This window comes from Lutra lutra, chromosome 6 (genome assembly GCF_902655055.1).
Source record: "Lutra lutra chromosome 6, mLutLut1.2, whole genome shotgun sequence".
Taxonomy (NCBI): Eukaryota; Metazoa; Chordata; class Mammalia; order Carnivora; family Mustelidae; genus Lutra; species Lutra lutra.
This window is the reverse complement of record NC_062283.1, coordinates 150779934-150798839: the sequence shown is the minus strand read 5'-3', so window position 1 is coordinate 150798839 and position 18906 is coordinate 150779934. Positions and strand designations below refer to the sequence as shown.

Sequence of the window (18906 nt, the reverse complement as noted above, 5' to 3'; positions counted from 1 at the left end):
AATTCAGTGACTTTTAGTATATTCAAAGATATGTGCAACCATCACCGGTCAATTAGGAACATTTTCGTTACCTCAAAGTGACACTCCATATCATTTTGGCCATGACCGACTTACGCCTCCGTCCTCCTCCCTCCCTCCACCCTCAGCTCCCCAGTCCTAAGCAACCACTGATCTGCTTTCTTTTTCTGTGGATTTACCTAGTCTAGACGTGTCACATAAGAGAGATCAGGTAATGTGTGGCCTCTTGTGCCTGGCTTTTTGCACTTAGCGCACTGTTATCAAAGTCCACTCGGGACAAGTACCAGGACTTCGCTCTTTTTTATGGCTGAGTCAGACTGCGTTGTGCGGCTAGACTGACTACACTTTCATCCTTCCGCCGGCTGATGAACATGTGGATTGTTTCCACATTTCGGCTAATGTGCAAAGTGCTGCTTTGAACATCTACATACATTTTTTTTATTTGAATACCTGTTTTCAGTTGTTTTGGTTAATACTTGGGAGTGGGATTGCTGGGTCCTATGATAAGTGCGTGTTTCGCTTTTTGAGGAACTGCCGGACTGTCTCTGAGCGGTTGCACCATATTACTTCCCCCTGGCAGTGCCCACGGGCTCCAGTTTCCCCACATTCTCGCCAGTGCTGGCTGCCATCCAGCTTTTCGACCTAATGCCAGTATTATCTAAAGATAGAAAAAAGGAAAGCCTTTGAGCAAAATATCGATGCAAAAGTCAAAAATATATAATAACAACAAATCCAGGAGTAAAGATTACATCAAGCTAAACAGCATTCACCCCAGGAACGCAAGAGTGGTTGAACAGTAAGTAATAAAGTAATATAATTCCTTATTCTAATTAAGTAAAGGAAGAAAAATTACATCATTTTAATAATGACACACAAAAATTTTATACTGCTCAACACCCAGTAACTGCGCACTCATAGCAAATTAGGAAGAGAAGGAAAAGTTAAACGGTGTCTGCTGGCAACCTACAACATGCCCAGAAGTTAGGTAGGAGAAGCGTACACATTGAGGAACTTGTCCAGACAAGTCTATGAGCTGCTCTCTGAGAGGTACCAGCAAGCTGTAGCAACACCAAGAGAGAGCACCGAGAGGGTGTCCCCACCCTGCTGTCCCAGATGGCTCCTGTGTAGTCTCTTGGTGTGTGGCAAACCTGTGTCTGGTCCTCAGGTGGAGGCTTCAGGACAAGTAAATAGGCCTTTTTCACAGGAAAACTAGGGGTGTGTTTCAGTTTGTGTCTGTGTACTGCCCTGGTGGTAGTAGCCCGCCCAGAATGGTCTTTCCAGTTGTTACAATCCTATAGGACCCGGGAATGCTAGCCAACCCACCACCTCCCCGGCCACCAGAGCCAGACGATCAAGGGGCATCCCCTGAGCAGACTGCATACACCCCACCAGCTTTAGCGAGGCTGAGGGAGAGCACTGGGCTGGGGAGCGTCCTCCAGCTTTCACACGGCCACAGCAGAATGCGGGGCCGGAGCGTTGCCCACCGGCACTGGCAAGGTCCAGGGAAGTGCAAAAATGACACCCACCAGCGCTTTGATGTCCCAGAAGGCTCCTGCTCATCTGGCAGACACTGTCAAATTAGTGAATGATTCTCCTTCACATACATTCTAGGAGCTTTTCAAACTGCTGCTTTTGCGCTGGTCCCGAGGCAAGTTAAGTCTGCATGGGAGCCCTGTGCGTCTACCGGGTGCGAGCCCTGTCGGTGTTCAAAGCCAGGTGTTGTAGAGGCTTGGATATGGGTATAGATATTGTAATGTGTTGATTTATTCCTAGGTTGGATTTGCTGAAAGTTTTTATTTATGAGTTTTCTTCTGTTTCCAAGGTAAATCGGTTTATGATTTTCTTTTTTTATAGCGTCTTTGTCAATTTCCAATATCAGTGCGTGGCAGGTTTTCTAAACGTAACTGAAAAAGTCTTGTTCTTTCTGAACATAGAACACTGTAAACTGGATGAGAATTTATTTGTTGAAGATTCTTACATAATTCATTCTTGAAATCACTTGGGCCTGAGGCCTTTTTGGGGATCATTCTTTGGCAATTATACAGTTGTCTTCATGATTCTGTTCTGTTCAGATTTTCCAACTCCTTGATTCATTTCCTTTTTGTAGAAAAATCATCCATTCCATTCAGGTCTTTATAAATATTAACGTAAATTATGCCAAAGTATTAAGCAATTAACATGACCTAGGCACTAGGGCTGCAAATTCCACTTTTCATAATGTAATCTCTAAGAGTGTAGGATCATCATCATTACTTAATGACTCGGGATGGCCTGAGTTTGCAGAGTAGATGGGTGATTCTTCTGTTTGCCAACAATGCACTCCCATATCAGTCTTCCTAACTCTATGTCATTCATCCGCCCTCAAACAGTTATTGAGGGCTCTTGGGTTACGGAGATCTTACATGTTCTAAACGAAGGGCTGGCAGACATTTTTCTGTTAAGGATCAAATAGTAAAGTTTTATGCTTCCTGGGCCATAGTCTGTTACCATCCCTCAACTCGGCCGTCGTAGCAGCCTCAAATGATACGTAAAGGAATGAACATAGTTCCTTCCCAATAAAACTTTATTTATAAAAACAGACAATGGACTAGATTTGGCAAATGGACTTAGCTGACCTCTGCTTTAGGCATTGTGCTGGGTTTTTGGAATACTGCGGGGGAAAAAAACAGCAGTTTCTGCTGTCACAGAACTCTCAGGATAATGGAAAGAGACGAACTGCTAGTTCTTGTACTGATAACACCCAGTACACTTAGTCCCCGGCGTGGCCGGTATTCGTTGAATGAGTACTGTTTGTCGAGACAAGTGTATACTGTGGGGATGAACCGGGGTACCTAACCTGTCTTGATTTCTTTTTATTAAATCTGTAGAGTAGTTTTACATGAGATTTTATATTTTCCTCTGGCCACAAGGTGGCCCATGTCCTCTTGGATACTTTGTGATGGCTGTTTTCTTCTGAGAATCAACTCTTTTTCTCTGGGGAATAACTTCATGTCTAAAACTCGGAGGGGTGAGGTTCCCAGAACTCTCAGTCGAGGTAAATGTGCTCACTGTGCCACAGCTGTGGGCTCAGCCCGAGGGGACAGTGGGGTATTTGGGGCATTAAAGAAATGATTGTGGAAGGAAATTGATGAACAAGTGAATGACAAGATGAGTATACAGTTTTCCAATTAGAAATGAAAACGCATACTCGTTATAGGAGCACAGGCCATGAAAACAGCTAGTACGAGTTCAGATACCCAGTCTGCCCTTACCAGCATGTGACGGTGGACAAGTCTAGTTACCTCTGCGCCTCGGTTATCCTAACATGTAAAGTGGAAATAAAAATATTCCCTGACTTAATATCATGATTGTGGGGATTAAGTGAAGGAAGACACCTAAAGGGTGTGAGAGTGTCGGCACATAGTAAACACTTGATAATTGTTACACATGATTTAGTGCAGCAGGGAAGATGCAACAGATGTGAGTATGAGCCTCATTAGTAGTTGTATTTCATATTATACTTTACAACTGCTGCGTCACAAATGCCAGCCAGCCAAAATGGACGCTGGCCTCAGGCTGGCAGAGGCTAGCACTAGGCGTGAGGGTAAAGCCCCAGAGCTTCTGGAAGGGAGGGGCCGCGGTGCAGCGGGGCTGTGAGGGAGTGAGGCCAGCAGCTGCTTTCCAGCCCACAGGAAAGTTCTGCAATATTTCCACACCCAGCCCCACGGCACGCGTGCAAGCAGCTGTTCATTCATTCATGCTGGCGTCTGCCAGTGTCAGCACATAGACAGGGATGGACAGTGTGTACCTGTATTTATTGAGTTAGAGATTTTCCACAAAGTATAGATCAGCTGAAATTTATATTTATGTCTGATAAAGTTTGCCTTTAAACTCCGAATTTCTCATTGGCTTACTCTTGTTTTATTGTTTGTCTTTAGATATATGCAAAAAATCTGGTGAATGCAGATCGTTGTGCACTTTTCCAGGTAGACCATAAGAACAAGGAGTTATATTCAGACCTTTTTGATATTGGAGAGGAAAAGGAAGGAAAACCTATCTTCAAGAAGACCAAAGAGATAAGGTACAGCTGGAAGTAGAGTGTCCATACGCGGTCACTGCAGCTGTGCGGGTGTCCCGTTACCCACTCTTCTGTGCCTATCCACAGGTGTGCTGACAGTACTTGTCATACTGTGATATCATTCCCACCAGGACCCGCCTCCTGAAGGTAGTACTTCTGGGAATGACATTGCAGTGCCAGCGAAACCGCGCCTAGGAAGCTTTAGCGTCACTCCTGGAAATGCCGTCTTCCGGAGGCGGTCCTTTTGGAAATCATGTTGGAAAAACTTACTAGTGCTCCCAGGTAGGTAAAGGTTCATCCCACCTGGAGTCTGCAGGGTTTTCCTATGTCTTGGAACAGAGCATACTTAAAAACCACTGCCCCATCCTTCGCATACTACGGGGCTGTCTCCAAGTCCAGACCACAGTGGAAATTGACCCGGGGTAGTTAATGACTTAAACACATTATTCTATAACTGACCAGTTGGTTTAATCGGTCACCTAGCACACTTCTGTTGCATCTAGAAACTAAAGCCTTCTTTGTTCTTTAAATGGCAGTTTCTGTCACTTAAATGAACAGAGTGACATTTAACTGGTAGAGGCTTGCTTGCTCAATCCTTTATCACAATCTGAACATCTACAAGGAGCACGGTCACCAAACTTTTAAGAATCAAGCTTAACATTCAAAACTTGGCCTTTTTTTAGACATTTGCACCCCTTTTGCTTATGTATCTTGTTTAAATATTTTCCACATCATAATACGAAGTTGGTAGTGACAACATTGTAGTAAAACACTATTCCTTATTAATTATGAATTGCTATTCACTGGCCTGTCACATCCAAGAGCCATGCAGGTATGCAAGAACAGGAGCGAGAACAGGTCCCAAAGCAGTCCTCACCGCTGCCTGCCGCGGAGCACTCCCCATTCTGGGGCCCTATGGTGATGGATCCTGTACTCCACACTCACGGAACTCCGAATTAGAGCCACTGTTTAGATTTTTTATTTTTACTTGTTTTATTTTTGGTTTCTTGGTTTCTTAGACCTCAGTCAGTCTGGTCAGGTAATTTCTCTTGCGGAAGGTTCAGATGTTCCTTCCCAGGGCTGATACCGATCTCATCTTGGAGACAACAACTTGAAGTTTGTGTTGACAAGCGTGGGAGAGCCCGGGGGATCTGCTGGGCTGTAGCTCTCTCAGTTGGCCAGTTGATGTCAGCTGTGGATGTAAGGGCCTGCCTCTTAGCGATCTGACCGGAGATAACGGACCAGGGAAACCAAGCATAAATCATGAAATGCGTTCTGACACTCTCTGCTTACAACAGTCCAATTTGTTCTGGGCATGTTGTTCAAACCACAGGAAAACCAGGACAAAGCAAGCTTGCTCGCTTTTTGGCATTTTAAGAAAGTTAATTCTCTTTTGTGTCAACTGTCTTTTGTTTTTGTTTTTTTTTTCCTTAAGTTTGAGTTTTATTTCAGTAATAGTTATTTCCTATAATATTGAAAATGTGATATTATGGAAATTATTTTTAAGCTATTGAAATCTGTAGATTTTGTGGGCTCTAGAGCTCTTAACTAATTTTGAAATGAGTGCATGTACTTTGGTGATGTTGTAATTGGAAAAGTATTTACAAAATAAGAATGTATTTATAAAAGAAAGTGCTGATATTAGATATCTAAACATAATTAAATGTAATCAAATAATGCTTGTATTTTGATGGTTTTTAAATTTAACAAATTAGAGAAGCAAAGATACTAGGAGTTTTAAATTGTGTTATTTTTATATAGTGCTTGTGTTACAAAAACCTTAAGGTCCCAGTACTGCATAGTATCTCAAATCAGACATAACCTCTAAGTTTGGTTATATGCGTGGTAGAAAATACACCGGTGTAGACCCGTATTCTTGCTTTTATGGTGGCACTAACTTTTTAGGAATGTTGGCAGGTTACTGAACCCTTATGGGCTCCTGTTCACACAGTGAGAATTAATTAAGAAAATTTATGTTGAGGGGGTCTGTCTGGCTTAGTCATTAGAGCATGGGACTCTTGATCTCGGGGTCATGAGTTCAAGCCCCACGTTGGGCATGGATAAATTAATTAAGTAAGTAAGTAATTTAAAGAAAATTTATGTTGAAGCATCCTGTAAATTATAAGGTACTTCACAAATATAAAGGATTATTATTGGTCAGTAGAGGAGAGTGTTAGTTAATTTCTCAATTTCAGTTTATGATCAAGTATAACTTAATATATTGTGGATTATATCTTTTTAAATAAGCTTCTGAAGTGATTACCGTGCAGTGTTTCTCTGCTTTACCTTTACATTTATATAAGAGGATTTTGAATATGTACATGTAAAATTAATGCAAGTATTTAAAACAAAACAATGCTTTTTTCATAATACATTTAGTGGTAATGAAACGTTTCAAGTTATTTCACAACATCTGTATTTTAATTGGCATGTCCCTCTCTTTTATATCTGCAGATTTTCAATTGAGAAAGGAATTGCTGGTCAGGTAGCAAGAACGGGGGAAGTCCTGAACATTCCAGATGCCTATGCAGACCCACGCTTCAACAGGTAAGAGATCGTTTACGCCCTGTCAGCCTCTCCTTCTGTCCATCTGCTGCAGCCTCTGTGCTCCCCACGTGCCAGTGCCGTTGGCGTCTTACCCCGGGCGCCCTGTTATACTTTCTTTAAACCAACTCTGTTATCAGTACTCAGTGTTTCCAGATTCTTATAAAACGACAGACTCTAAACCATTAATGAGATCCAGCTATAAGACATTAAAATGTCACAAAACCATTTCTACAGGAAGAGTTTAAGTTTGCAAGGCTGTCTTTGTTTTCATTGTAGTGTTAGTCATTCTGTCCTGGGCACGGTCTCCATCAGACCATACCCCGCAGGCAGTCACAGTGACTGGTCGAAGTGCCTCCTTGCGAGTTCCAGCTCCGTCCCTACTTAGCTCTAGAGCAACCTGGAATGAGTTACGTAATCTCACAGAGCTTCTGTCTCCTCATGTTCAAGATGGTACAGAAATGCCCGTTTTATAGGGTGCTCTCTGTTTTGTTTTGTTTTGTTTTGTTGGTTTTGGTTTTGGTAAGATTAGAGAAAATACTCATAAGAGATCTGGCAACTTCGCCTGATACAAAGTGGGATCTCCATAAATTGCTGCTTTTACTGGATATTATTAAAATTGCATATTAGATGGCATGTAAAGGTTTTCTGTTTTGTTTTGAGCTTCTTTGGAGAACTAGGAACCAAATTATGTAATTGATTTTTATAAATCTCAAAATTACAATTTTGTCTGAAGACTGATGCTGTGACTGCTAGGGAGTAACAGCTCAGATACTTTGACGGTAGAGTTCTGTTACTTCAAACATTTGATTTACTTTAAAAGGCGATTAAATAGCATAAATAATAAGTATTTTCAGAAATTTAATCAGTGTCAAATATGTGCAACTTGTAATGTAAACACAGTTAAACACCCCCGTTTTTTCCCAAAAAACCAAACGTGTTTTTTTAGGGCTTAAATACTGAAAATATTTATATATCCTTATTTAAAACTGTTATGTAAAAATTTTAATGGGTCAATTTTTAAGAACGTGAAAAGGTAAGCAACAGATGGTGAGAAAATATTTGCAAAACGTGTATCTGACAAAATACTTGCATCCAGAGGATGTAAACAACTCTTTGCACATAATAAGATAACCTAATTTAATAAATAGGACCCAGCATTTTAACAGACATTTCACAGAAGATGGTGCATGAATAGCCATTAAACACATGAGCAGATGTTTGATGTGGGGGAAGCAGAAATATGACATGAGACCTCAGTACACAATAATTTGAATGGATACAGTTTGAGAAAGTGGCCTTAGCCAGGTGCTGAGTGGCTCAGGGTCGTGGGATCAAGCCCCACATCAGGCTTCGCTCTGAGTTTGCATGTGCTTGGGATTCTCTCTCTCTCTCCCCCTGCCAATCCCCCCCCCAATAGATAAACAAATCTTAAAAAATCTGAAAGTGGCATCAGCAGGTGTTGGCAAGGATGTGGAGACACTTGGGCTCACACACTCTGCTGACGGGAGTGTGTAATGGTACAACCGCTTTGGAAAATGGCTGCACAGTTTCTTGTAGAGCTAAGCGTACGCTTACTGTGCTCCATCAGCCTCACACATGGGTACCAAGAAAAACGACATCTGTCCACACAAAACTTTGTATGCAGATCTCCAAAACATCATTATTCACAGTTGCCAAAAAACTGGCTGTTAACAGAGCAATACCCTCCATGAGCCAGTGAGTCGGTAAATAACATGTGGTCTGCCCATGCCCCAGAGTAGCCCTGTACGGGGGAGAGGGCTGAGCCACTGACACCCACCACCGGATCCGTGCATCTCAGAGCGGTTCAAGGAGCACGAATGACAGCATCTCAGTCACTGCCCTCAGGTACATGGTTGTGTCTGTGGAACTGAGTCTTGTTTGCCAAAAATATTTTCTCTAAACCAGGAGTCAGCAAAATGTTCTATTAAGGATCAGATAGTAAGTATTTGAGGCCATAACATCTCTCTCTCTTTTTTTTTTAAGATTTTATTTATTTACTTGCGACAGAGATCACAAGCAGGCAGAGAGGCAGGCAGAGAGAGAGGGGGAAGCAGGCTCCCTGCTGAGCAGAGAGCCCGATGCGGGGCTCAATCCCAGGACCCTGGGATCATGACCTGAGCCGAAGGCAGAGGCTTTAACCCACTGAGCCACCCAGGTGACCCGGGGCCATAACATTTCTTGTCACAAGTTCTCAGCTGTCGTAGGCTGGCAGCAGTCCGTTCAAGGATGGCGGCCATGTATTCCGTTCAGACCATTCACAGAACAAGAACAGTGTGTGTGTCGTGTGCATGGCAGCTCTCATAACATAGGACCAAGTTCGAAGGAACATGTGACTTTACCAAATTTATCATATCCGTCCCCTGCATCCAATGTGTGTTTTCTTAACCATGCCGTGCGTACGTGAAACTGAATGACAAGCTGAAAGTCTCCGAGAGACTGTTCTGGAAAACTCTTGAAAACAAAAGAACAAATTGGTTAGAATATTTTCGAAGAGATTTTAACGAAACACTTTCAAATGTCACATAGTCCTTGAACTTAGAAGCTGGGCAGCCCCATTACAATTATCTGTAAGAGAGGAGCGTAAACTGAGAAACCGAGTTGAGATTTATGGCAGAATGTGCAGCTTATTCTCTCCTGTGCTTGTGCGCTGCTGCGTGGCCGTGCCCATGGCGCAGGGAAGTGGACCTGTACACGGGGTACACGACCCGGAATATCCTGTGCATGCCCATCGTGAGCCGAGGCAGCGTGATCGGCGTGGTGCAGATGGTGAACAAGATCAGCGGCAGTGCCTTCTCGAAGACGGACGAGAACAACTTCAAGATGTTCGCTGTCTTCTGCGCTTTAGCCTTACACTGTGCCAACGTGAGTGACGCTTCCTTAAAGGGCTTTTCAAATAGTCAGTATCAGCGTTAAAACTGCTTCAGTCAAGTAGGGGAAAGGACCGGGTTTTGTTTTGCTGTCTTGTTAGGTTTTCTCAGTATTTCCTTCATACGTGAGAAATGGTGATTCCTGGTTCCACATATATTAGGAAATGTCTTAAAATGCTTGGGGGAAAAAAGTCCAATATTCTAGCATTTGTTTTAAGGTGTGAATTTGTTAAAAAAATGAGATTAATATAAAGCTAAATTGTTTGAGCAGGTTTATGTCTCATGGTGTCTACTGAAGTAAGGAAAATGGGACCTAAACCCTTATGTTTGTCGTGTGTCGTCCGTTTGAGAGCCTTGTACGAAAGCGAGCGATGACTCTTGTGCGAAGACCGCCGGGGTCGCGCTCTAGGAGTCCGCTCACTTGACCCTCATGGCACGTCTGTCCTGGTCCCTGCGTCCTATGTGAAGTTCCACTTGTCTTACCGGGTCCCACTTTAAAATAGTTGCGTGAAACATCAGTGTTCCGTATACACTAGTATCCTTCACTGATATTACTATTTTTTAAAAAGTCAGGGATAATTTTATTCACCTTTTTTTTTTTTTAAAGCTAAACCAACCTAAATGGGAGTTAATACTTTACTAGTGTAGAAAAATGGCCTTTTTGGAAATAGAACCTCAAGTTCCACAGGAGCAGCCACACAGCTGATGGAAGTGGCTGAAGGATGATTAGGAACAAAAATGGCAAACAGGATGCGGGGGCAACTAGGGTTAACGGGTTGCACTTGGGCTGGCGCTCCTCCCGCTGGCCACCGTGGACCTCCCCACGCCCCCGGGGCCCTTTCCTGGGCTTGGTTCCTCTGAAACACATGCACGCAGTTGTCCCATGCGTTCTGCTTCAGACATTCTCTGTACCTGTGTTTCTCCCTATAAATAAAAATATTGACAGCTTACATAATTGTTTCGTTTGAAAGTTGTGCAGAATGTAATTTCAAATATACCCTGAATATTGATATTCATCGATTTTTGAGTGTGTCCAATGGAATCTACTATAGCTGCTGAGAGCCAGTATAGTCCGTGTAAGACTACAACAGCGGGCTCTCATGACTGGAAATCACAGCGTCTTTGTTTCCTCTCTCTGAACGTGTATCTCTGTGAACCCATATAAGTTTGATCTAATGTAATGTATTTTATTCTTAAGAGTGTCTTATTAATTAAGATAATCTAAGACATGAATAATAAGTGTCAAAAATTAGTTTTGCCTCATGGTAGTATATTTTATATTGTTATTAGGATACAAGTGCTCAAAGCAACCATGTTGGGAAATTTTGATGAGTAATGATCAAAAACAAAAAATACAAATTATTGGATGTATTATATCCTAATGAGATGTCTGTGGCCTAAAATAAAAAGCTAATATACCCATGCATGCTTTTTACCTACTTTAGAATGAAACTAAGTTTAGTGTAAGTTTTTACACTGTTTTGAAAGAACTTCAGACAGAAAGCAAAGTTGTAAAAATAATGCAAAGATTCCCTTAGAGCCTCCCCATGCTCCCCAATACAGAAATGCTAACCTTGTTAGGCCGATGCTCCTCCTCCTGTCTCTCCCGGCCTCGCTCACAGCTGCCGTGTTCCTCTGAGCCATGTGGGAGCAGGTTTTACACAAAAGCTCTCATAACCCCTGAGTCCTTTGGCTTGTGTTTTCTAGAGACAGGCTCGTCATCTTGCTCCCCACTGCATGATTTAAGAGTCCAGAAGCTCACGCTGGCACTTAGTGCGTGAGGCTGCCCGAAGCGGCCCCGTAGACCAGGCGCTTAGAGAACAGAAGTTATTTTGCCGCAGTCCTTGCAGCTAAAGTCCAGGATGGCCGTGGGTTTGATTTCTTCTGAGGCCTCTCCCCTCGGTCTATAGATGGCCTTCCTCTGTCCCCCGGTGTCGTCATACGGTCTTCCCTGTGTGTGTCTGTGTCCTCACCCCTCCTTGTAAGGATGCTTGTCATACTGATGTGGGCCCGTCCTGCTGACCTCATTTACCTTAATTCCTTCCTTCAAGGCCCTGTGTCCAAATGTGTTACGTTCTGAGGGACTGGGGCTTCAAGGTTTCAACATAAAGTTTGGAGGAACATCGCTCAGCCGAATGGCACCAGGAACCGTTAGCTAAACTGTGAAGTTCTTTAGTGTCCTTTAATCTGGAACCATTCCTGACTCCTGGCCTTGCATGACCTGAGTGTTTTTGAAGTGCATAGGCCAGTGATTTTATAGAACGCTTCTCAGTTTGGATTTGTAGGTACTTCCGCATGATTATATTAGGTTGTACTTTTGACAGGAATATGGAGGAATGATGTGTTCCCGTTGAGTCCCGTTAGCAGGCACACGTTCTTTCAGTGGTGATGTTGGCTTCATCACTTGGTTCAGGCGGCGTCTGCCAGGTTTCTCCTCTGAAACGCTTTCCCTCCTTTTCTCGTTATTTGGAAGAGAGTTTTCCATAAGCCTCTGCCATCATTCTCTTCTCTCTTCCCCGGACATATATCCTGTCTCAGCCCGTACAGCTCCTTCTGGCTGTCTCCCTTGCATCTTCGGAACTTTATTCTTTGACACTGAGGAATTGGATTCCCACTATTCAGCAACAATGTTATTCCTACTCACTGAGGAATTTTTGAGGCAGCCCTAAGAATTAGATTCCCGCTATGCAGCAACAATGTAATAATAAGAATGTTATTCCTACTCATTGAGGAATTTTTGAGCAAGTCCCTAAGAATTGCCTTCATTAATGAGTAAATAGCAGAAAGAATTTTATTATAGCAATTTCTCTCAGTTTAAACTCCACCTGAGCTAAGAGGCCAAGAAGTACTGATAACTCCATCATTAAAGGTTATTTCAAAATGATCTGTCAGCTGAAGATTTATTTAGATTCACCACCATCGATATTTTATGAAAACTTCAGAATCTGCTATTAGACCTCATTAATACTGTATTTCATATTTTCCTATGTTTCAAGAGGTTTTGTGTTTAAGCAATTTGAGGAAGGGTTATTTTAAAAAGGGAGGGGGACAAAAGTCATTTTTTAGATCAGAGTATGTGTGAAAGTTAAGGAGGTAGAAGTCGGTCCTCTTAAAATCTGTCTAGGTTTCCCTGTGTCTCTTGAAGATTGTGTCGCTCTCCGTGAACTTGAGTTAACTGAGCCGTGTCATTAGAGGACCTGGCTGCGAGGGTCCAGAGCGCTTCTAACCTGCAGGGTGCTGCGTCACAAAACCTGGATGCAAACATGATTAAATGTTTAGACCAAACTAAACCCACATTTAAAGAAGAAAAATAACATCCCTGGGGAGTCGTGAATAAGTTAAGAGGAATTCTGTCTTTGCATTTGTAGCCTGGTCCAGGTTCAGGTGGGGAGTTGTACACTAGCTGGCCCACACGGTTCAGTGACGGAGGTGGTTTGAAGTGGACTTCTATTGCCATCGTGCTCCCCACGCATTTGCTGTGTGTGGCAAAGTACTTGGAAGAGTTGCTGAATTCATATATTACTACACATCTCATCTTTCACAAAAAGGTAGATATTCCAAGTGTGCCCATCTTTTAGGATGACAAAGTACAGTCAATATTTCATTATTTGGAAGACAGATTCAAATAAATAGTATTTAATCTGACTTTGGCATCGCGAGTCACATTCACACTGAATAAGAAAACAGCTGCTTTTCCAAGTAAACGCATCCCGCGAAGAGAGCATGTGGGAGACAGATGTCTGCAAGTGTTCTTGTCACCGTCGCATTGTCACGTGACTCCCACATCCACGTGTTCACAGGCTTTACAGAGACTGGGGACAGAGCACTTCTAAGCAGCTTTCCTGAGGTTTATAAGTACGCGGTGCACTGCGTGTGTCCCGAGTGTCCAGCGTGACAAGTGCCCGTACACACAGCCCAAGGAAACCGTCACTGCCACCAAGTCACGACACGTCCACTGTGTTACGTGTTTCTGGGTGCCCCTGGAAACCTCCCTCATGACCCTTCCCATCTTTACCCCCAGCCCCCCATTTCGGGTAACCACAGATCTGCTTTTTGTTACCATAGTAAATTACTTTGCATTTTTCTGGAGTTATTTTATATAAATGGAATCCTAAAATCAGTATTTCTTTTTTGTCTTGGGTTCTTTAACTCAGCACAACTATTTCGAGATTCGTTGATGGCATCACATGTATGAATAGTTCATTCCTTTTTATTATTGAATATTCCGTTGAGTAGAGATACTATAAACTACTCAGTCACGGGCTGATGGGCATCTGAGTCATTTCTAGGTTTTGGCTATTACAAATAAAGCTGCAGTGAGCATCTGTGCACAAGTGTTTGTAAGTGTGACTCTCGTTTCCATTGAGTAAATGCCTAGACCTGGGCTGGCTGGTCAGGTGTGAGGGGGCTGTTTAGAAGACTGCCAAACTGTTTTGCAAAGCAGCTGAGCCCCTGGTACATTCCCAGCACACCTGTGTGTGTTCTAGTTCCTCCGCATTTGCCATCTCTGTGTCTTCTTTGGTAAAGTGTCTTCTCAAATTGCTCTTTTTTGTTTACAACTGTTTGTTTTCTTACTGAGTTTTAATAGTCCTTCATATGTTCTAGACACAAGGAATTTATCAGATAAGTTATTGCAAATATTTGTTCCCAGTGTTTGGCTTGGCTTGTCATTCTCTTAACAGTTTCTTTCTGAGAGCAGTGATAAATCTTGAAGAAGTCCAGTTGGGATTTTTTTTCTGTTTTATTTTATTTTCTTTTTAGTGTTCCAAAATTCATTGTTTATGCACCACACCCAGTGCTCCATGCAATACATGCCCTCCTTAATAACCACCACCAGGCTCACCCAACCCCCCACCGTCCTCCCCTCCAAAACCCTCAGTTTGTTTCTCAGAGTCCACAGTCTCTCATGGTTCTTCTCCCCTTCTGATTTCCCCCATCTCACTTCTCCTCTCCATCTCCCCATGTCCTCCATGGTATTCCTTATGCTCCACAAATAAGTGAAACCGTATGATAACTGACTCTCTCTGCTTGACTTATTTCACTCAGCATAATCTCCTCCAGTCCCGTCCATGTTGATACAAAAGTTGGGGATTCATCCTTTCTGATGGAGGCATCATACTCCATAGTGTGTATGGACCACATCTTCCTTATCCATTCGTCTGTTGAAGGGCATCTCAGCTCTTTGCACAGTTTGGCAACTGTGGCCATTGCTGCTATGAACATTGGGGTACAGATGGCCCTTCTGTTCACTACGTCTGTATCTTTGGGGCAAATACCCAGTAGTGCAATTGCAGGGTCACAGGGTAGCTCTAGTTTTAATTCTTTTCATGATCATGCTGTTAGCATTGTATCAAAGATCTATTTGCCTAACCTAAGGTCACAACTATTTTCTCCTATGTTTTCTTCTAGAAGTGTAGGTTTTACATTTAGGTCTGTGATCCATTTTGAGTAAGTTTTTGCATATGGTTGAAGGCAAGGGTCATCTTGCATTTATTTATTTGCATGTGAGTGTCAGTTGGTCCAGCACTGTTTATTACACTTGCTGTCGTTTCTCTGCCCTCTTGCCTGTACACATCTGTTGAAAACCAGCTGATGTTTAGGAACACAGTGTCCTCTTGACATATGCGCTCCTTTATCATTTGAAATAATCCTTCGTTATCCCTGGTAATAGTCTTTGCTCTGGAGTCTACTTTCTCTGGGATTAATCTAGCCACTCGGGCTTTCTTTTGACTGTTGTTAAGTGGTGTGTCCTTTCCATCATTTTACCTTATTTGGGTCTTTAATTTTTTTAAATTTGTTTATTTTTTCCCACCATAGCACATACCTTCCCCCATGTCCATCCCCCAGCCACCCCATCCCTCCCCTACCCCTCCCCTTCAGCAACCCTCATTTTGTTTCCTGAGATTGAAATTCTCTTACGGTCTGTCTCCCTCTCTGCTTTTATCTTGTTTCATTTAGGATTCTCGTGAGCAGCATAAGCTGGGTCTTGCTTTTTTATCTCGTCAGGCAGTCTTTAACCAGGATGTTTCCACTGTCGCATCGTATGTTTAAGTACAAATCCGCCATCTTGTTTTCTGTTTGTCCCATTGTTCTGTATTCCCTTTTACCTCTTTCTTCCTCTAAAATGGAATGTTTTTTATGGCTTTACTTTATGAAACAGCTTTACCTTACTAAAGTCTTCCCCATGAAGAGTTCTATGAAGTCTCATTGGTTTCGAGCCTGGTGGATGATGCCTAACTTGCTTGACGGTTCTCAGGGGAAATGGAAAGTTATGTGAATTTAAGTCAGAAATGTTAGTGGCTACGGACGACACTCTAAGTGTGATGCATAAGAATAACCAGTCCTGTATTCCATTTGGATCCACATTGTTTATGGCATGTCTTTCCCCAATAGTATAACTGAAAATCTCTGGGTACTGAAATAAATCAGACTGAACCCAGACCTTAACATCGCCATCTCACAGATTACTAAAGAAAAAACTTGACAGTTGATAACATACTTAATTAGTGCTTTAATTATAAAATAGGTAATCATCTAATAAGAATAAAAAGAATCTTGCTCAGTAATAAAATATTAAAGGTAAGTACTTTGTATTTCTATCTTTTTCTATTTCTATTTTAATATAAACAGTGGATCTGCACAGGGCACGTGCGTGCGTGTAATTGCTAAAGGACTGTTCATTTACTGGGCATGCCTCTCCCGGGTTCTTTTACTGAGGAAGGACTTCATGGTCAAACGTTGTTGAGATCCCCTGGACTAAAGGACTTTGACATCACTGAGAACTAAGATAAATACTTTTATAAAAAGAGACATAGGAAAAAAATGTTAATTTTTCCCATGGGCTTGGGCTACGGGAACAGAACACCACAGACCGTGTGGTCTAGAAGCAGCAGACCCTGACTTCTCATGGTTCCGGGGGCTAGGGGTCTAAGCAGGAGGGTCAGTGGATAAATACAAGGAACCTCACCGTCCAGAGACAGTTGTCTGGATGCGGAAGTGATACATCTTTCAAAAGGAAGATGCCGTGTTTGTTTTTATCTTACGCGTTTTGTAACTTCAGCAGCCCACGTGGACGTCTTCAGGGAACATGGAAGTGCAGAGTCATGAGAGTTAATGGGTAACAGCAGTGGTCTCAGCTCTAGGTCTGATTCTTAGTGACAGAACTACTTTAAACACTCAGCTCATTTCGTCTTACCTTTTGTTCGGATCTGCCTTGCAGATGTACCACCGAATCCGCCATTCCGAGTGCATTTACCGGGTGACGATGGAGAAGCTGTCCTACCACAGCATCTGCACGGCCGAGGAGTGGCAGGACCTCATGCGTTTCAGCCTCCCCGTGCGCCTCTGCAAGGAGATCGAACTGTGAGGGCCCCGTCCTCTCTGTTTCTCCACTGGCAGGTTCCTCAGTTGGTTCGGCCTGGGGCGACGTGGGTGCAGAAGGAGCGTCGCAAGCACCGTGTCGCCTGTGCGGTGCCAGTGTGGCCATGGTCCCTTCTCAGGGGACACCACATCTCATGAGAGAGCGTGGATGTGAGGGCCACATCTCTTCGTCATTAAAAACAATCTCAACCCCATTTTGAAATGCGTTAAATGTTAGTTTTCCTTGTACTCCGCTGCCTCCTTTACACCATCTGTATGGCACTTACTACTGAAAATGGCATCTGAAAGTTTTCACTTCCATATAATTCTTAAATTTGCGGACTGGATTTTAGAATTTAGTAATAGTGAGTGCAGCTTTCACACTTTGTTTTCTAACCCCGTGCTCATGGATGTGAGCTCCTGCTAGTAGGACCCGTGACGGTTTGCGTGTTCATCCTCAGTGCAGGCCCGCACTATGGAACTCCACACCGAAGATCTGCAGGGATAGCCCAGAGCTCAGATTTGCCTTAGAATCGGAAATATTAATTAACCAGGAGGCGGCCAGACTGTGGCCACTCTAATGCTGGAGGAGCCCGCAGGAGCAAACCAAAGCTGAGCCTGAAATGCCCCAAGGTTATGTGACAGACGCACTGGGGACACACGGGTCAGACAGCCGGCTGGCCTGGCAGCCGTAGTGGGTCGGTGACGGCCCGTCTTTGCTCTGTGCGCACAGGTCTCTTCTGGCTCCTTCCGCAGAGCGCTCCTGGACACTAACGGTTTGGCACTGCCCTATTCGAGAGGATTTTGCTCAGATAAACTCTTAAGAGTTTTTATTCACTTCAGCTTATCTTTGAATGGTTTATATATAGTATATATTTTGATATAATAAGAAATATATATATGTGGTCTTTGTAGCTAGTTTCTGGCTCACAGCTCCTAAAACCCTTGAATTTCCTTAGTGATTGGAATGAGAGAGATGTCTTTCTCATTCATCGTGAACCTCTTTCAAACACACTGGAGTTTATGCTGTTGCAGGACTACAGGAGGATGGGGGCTGGCTGCCCAAGGAAGCAGCCGTGTGGTTTGGGGGCTGTAATTTTCAGCCACCCTCAGACTGCCTGGGAGGGGACAGGGACTGGGGAGTGAGTTAATCACCAGTTGCCAGTGATTTAATCAAATGTTGCTATGCAGTGGAACCTCCAAAACCCTAAAGAAGGGGTTCGGAGAGATTTTAGGTTGGCGAACATGTTGGGTGCTGGGAGAATGGTGCCCCTGCAGAAGCATGAAATTTCCTCACCCCTTCCTCCCACGCGGCTTGCCCTGTGTGTCTCTTCCATTTGCCTCTTGAGTTTTATCCCTAATAATCAACCAGCAAAAGTAAGTCAAGTGTTTCCCTGAGTTCTGTGAGCCATTCCAGTGCATTCTAAACCCAAGATGGGGTTGGTGGAAACCTCTGATTGATGGCCAGTGGTCAGAAGTATGGGTGGCCAGGACATGTGATTGGCATCTAGAGCTGGGGCTGGGGGAGCAGTCTCGTGGGACTGAGCCCTTAACCTGTGTGGTCTGCACTGGCTGTGGGTAGTGTCAGATGTAAATCAAATTGCAGTTGGTGTCTGCAGAGGGTTGGAGAATTGCTTGGTGTGGAAAACTCATACATTTGGTGTCAGAAGGCTAACTAGGGGAACATGGTTTCTTTTAATATTTTACCATTGTGTTTATTTGGGTTAAATGTTAGTAATTAAGTTAGCAAATGAAAAATAGGTGATAACATTGGTTGTTTGTCTTTATGAAGTTTTTCCTTTGGACTTATATAGGAGATAGAGTAATTTTTAACTCTAAAAAAATTCTGTGTCCCGTACCCCACCCCACCCACCTCCCCTGGGTCTGTGAGTTGTGTAAAATGTGTAGGATTCATAATACAATTATTTTGTACTCTTTCATTGCTCTGATAACAACCACAACATCATTTGTTACAGATTGTTTAATAGAAAGTTAAGCAATGGCTTAAATATTGGGCTAAGTTCCTAAGGGAGTGTG

General features: G+C 43.2%; 1 protein-coding gene across 5 annotated transcripts in view; it reads left to right on the top strand.

The window, feature by feature from the left end:
• PDE10A (phosphodiesterase 10A) overlaps positions 1-18906 on the top strand; it is a 293855-nt gene that overhangs the window by 226684 nt on the left and 48265 nt on the right. For all 5 annotated transcript variants that reach the window (XM_047734525.1, XM_047734526.1, XM_047734528.1 and 2 more), the window contains exons 11-14: positions 3936-4078; positions 6530-6622; positions 9319-9505; positions 16730-16872. In XM_047734525.1, coding sequence (XP_047590481.1) covers positions 3936-4078; positions 6530-6622; positions 9319-9505; positions 16730-16872 — 566 coding nt within the window. The remainder of the gene's footprint in view (positions 1-3935; positions 4079-6529; positions 6623-9318; positions 9506-16729; positions 16873-18906) is intronic.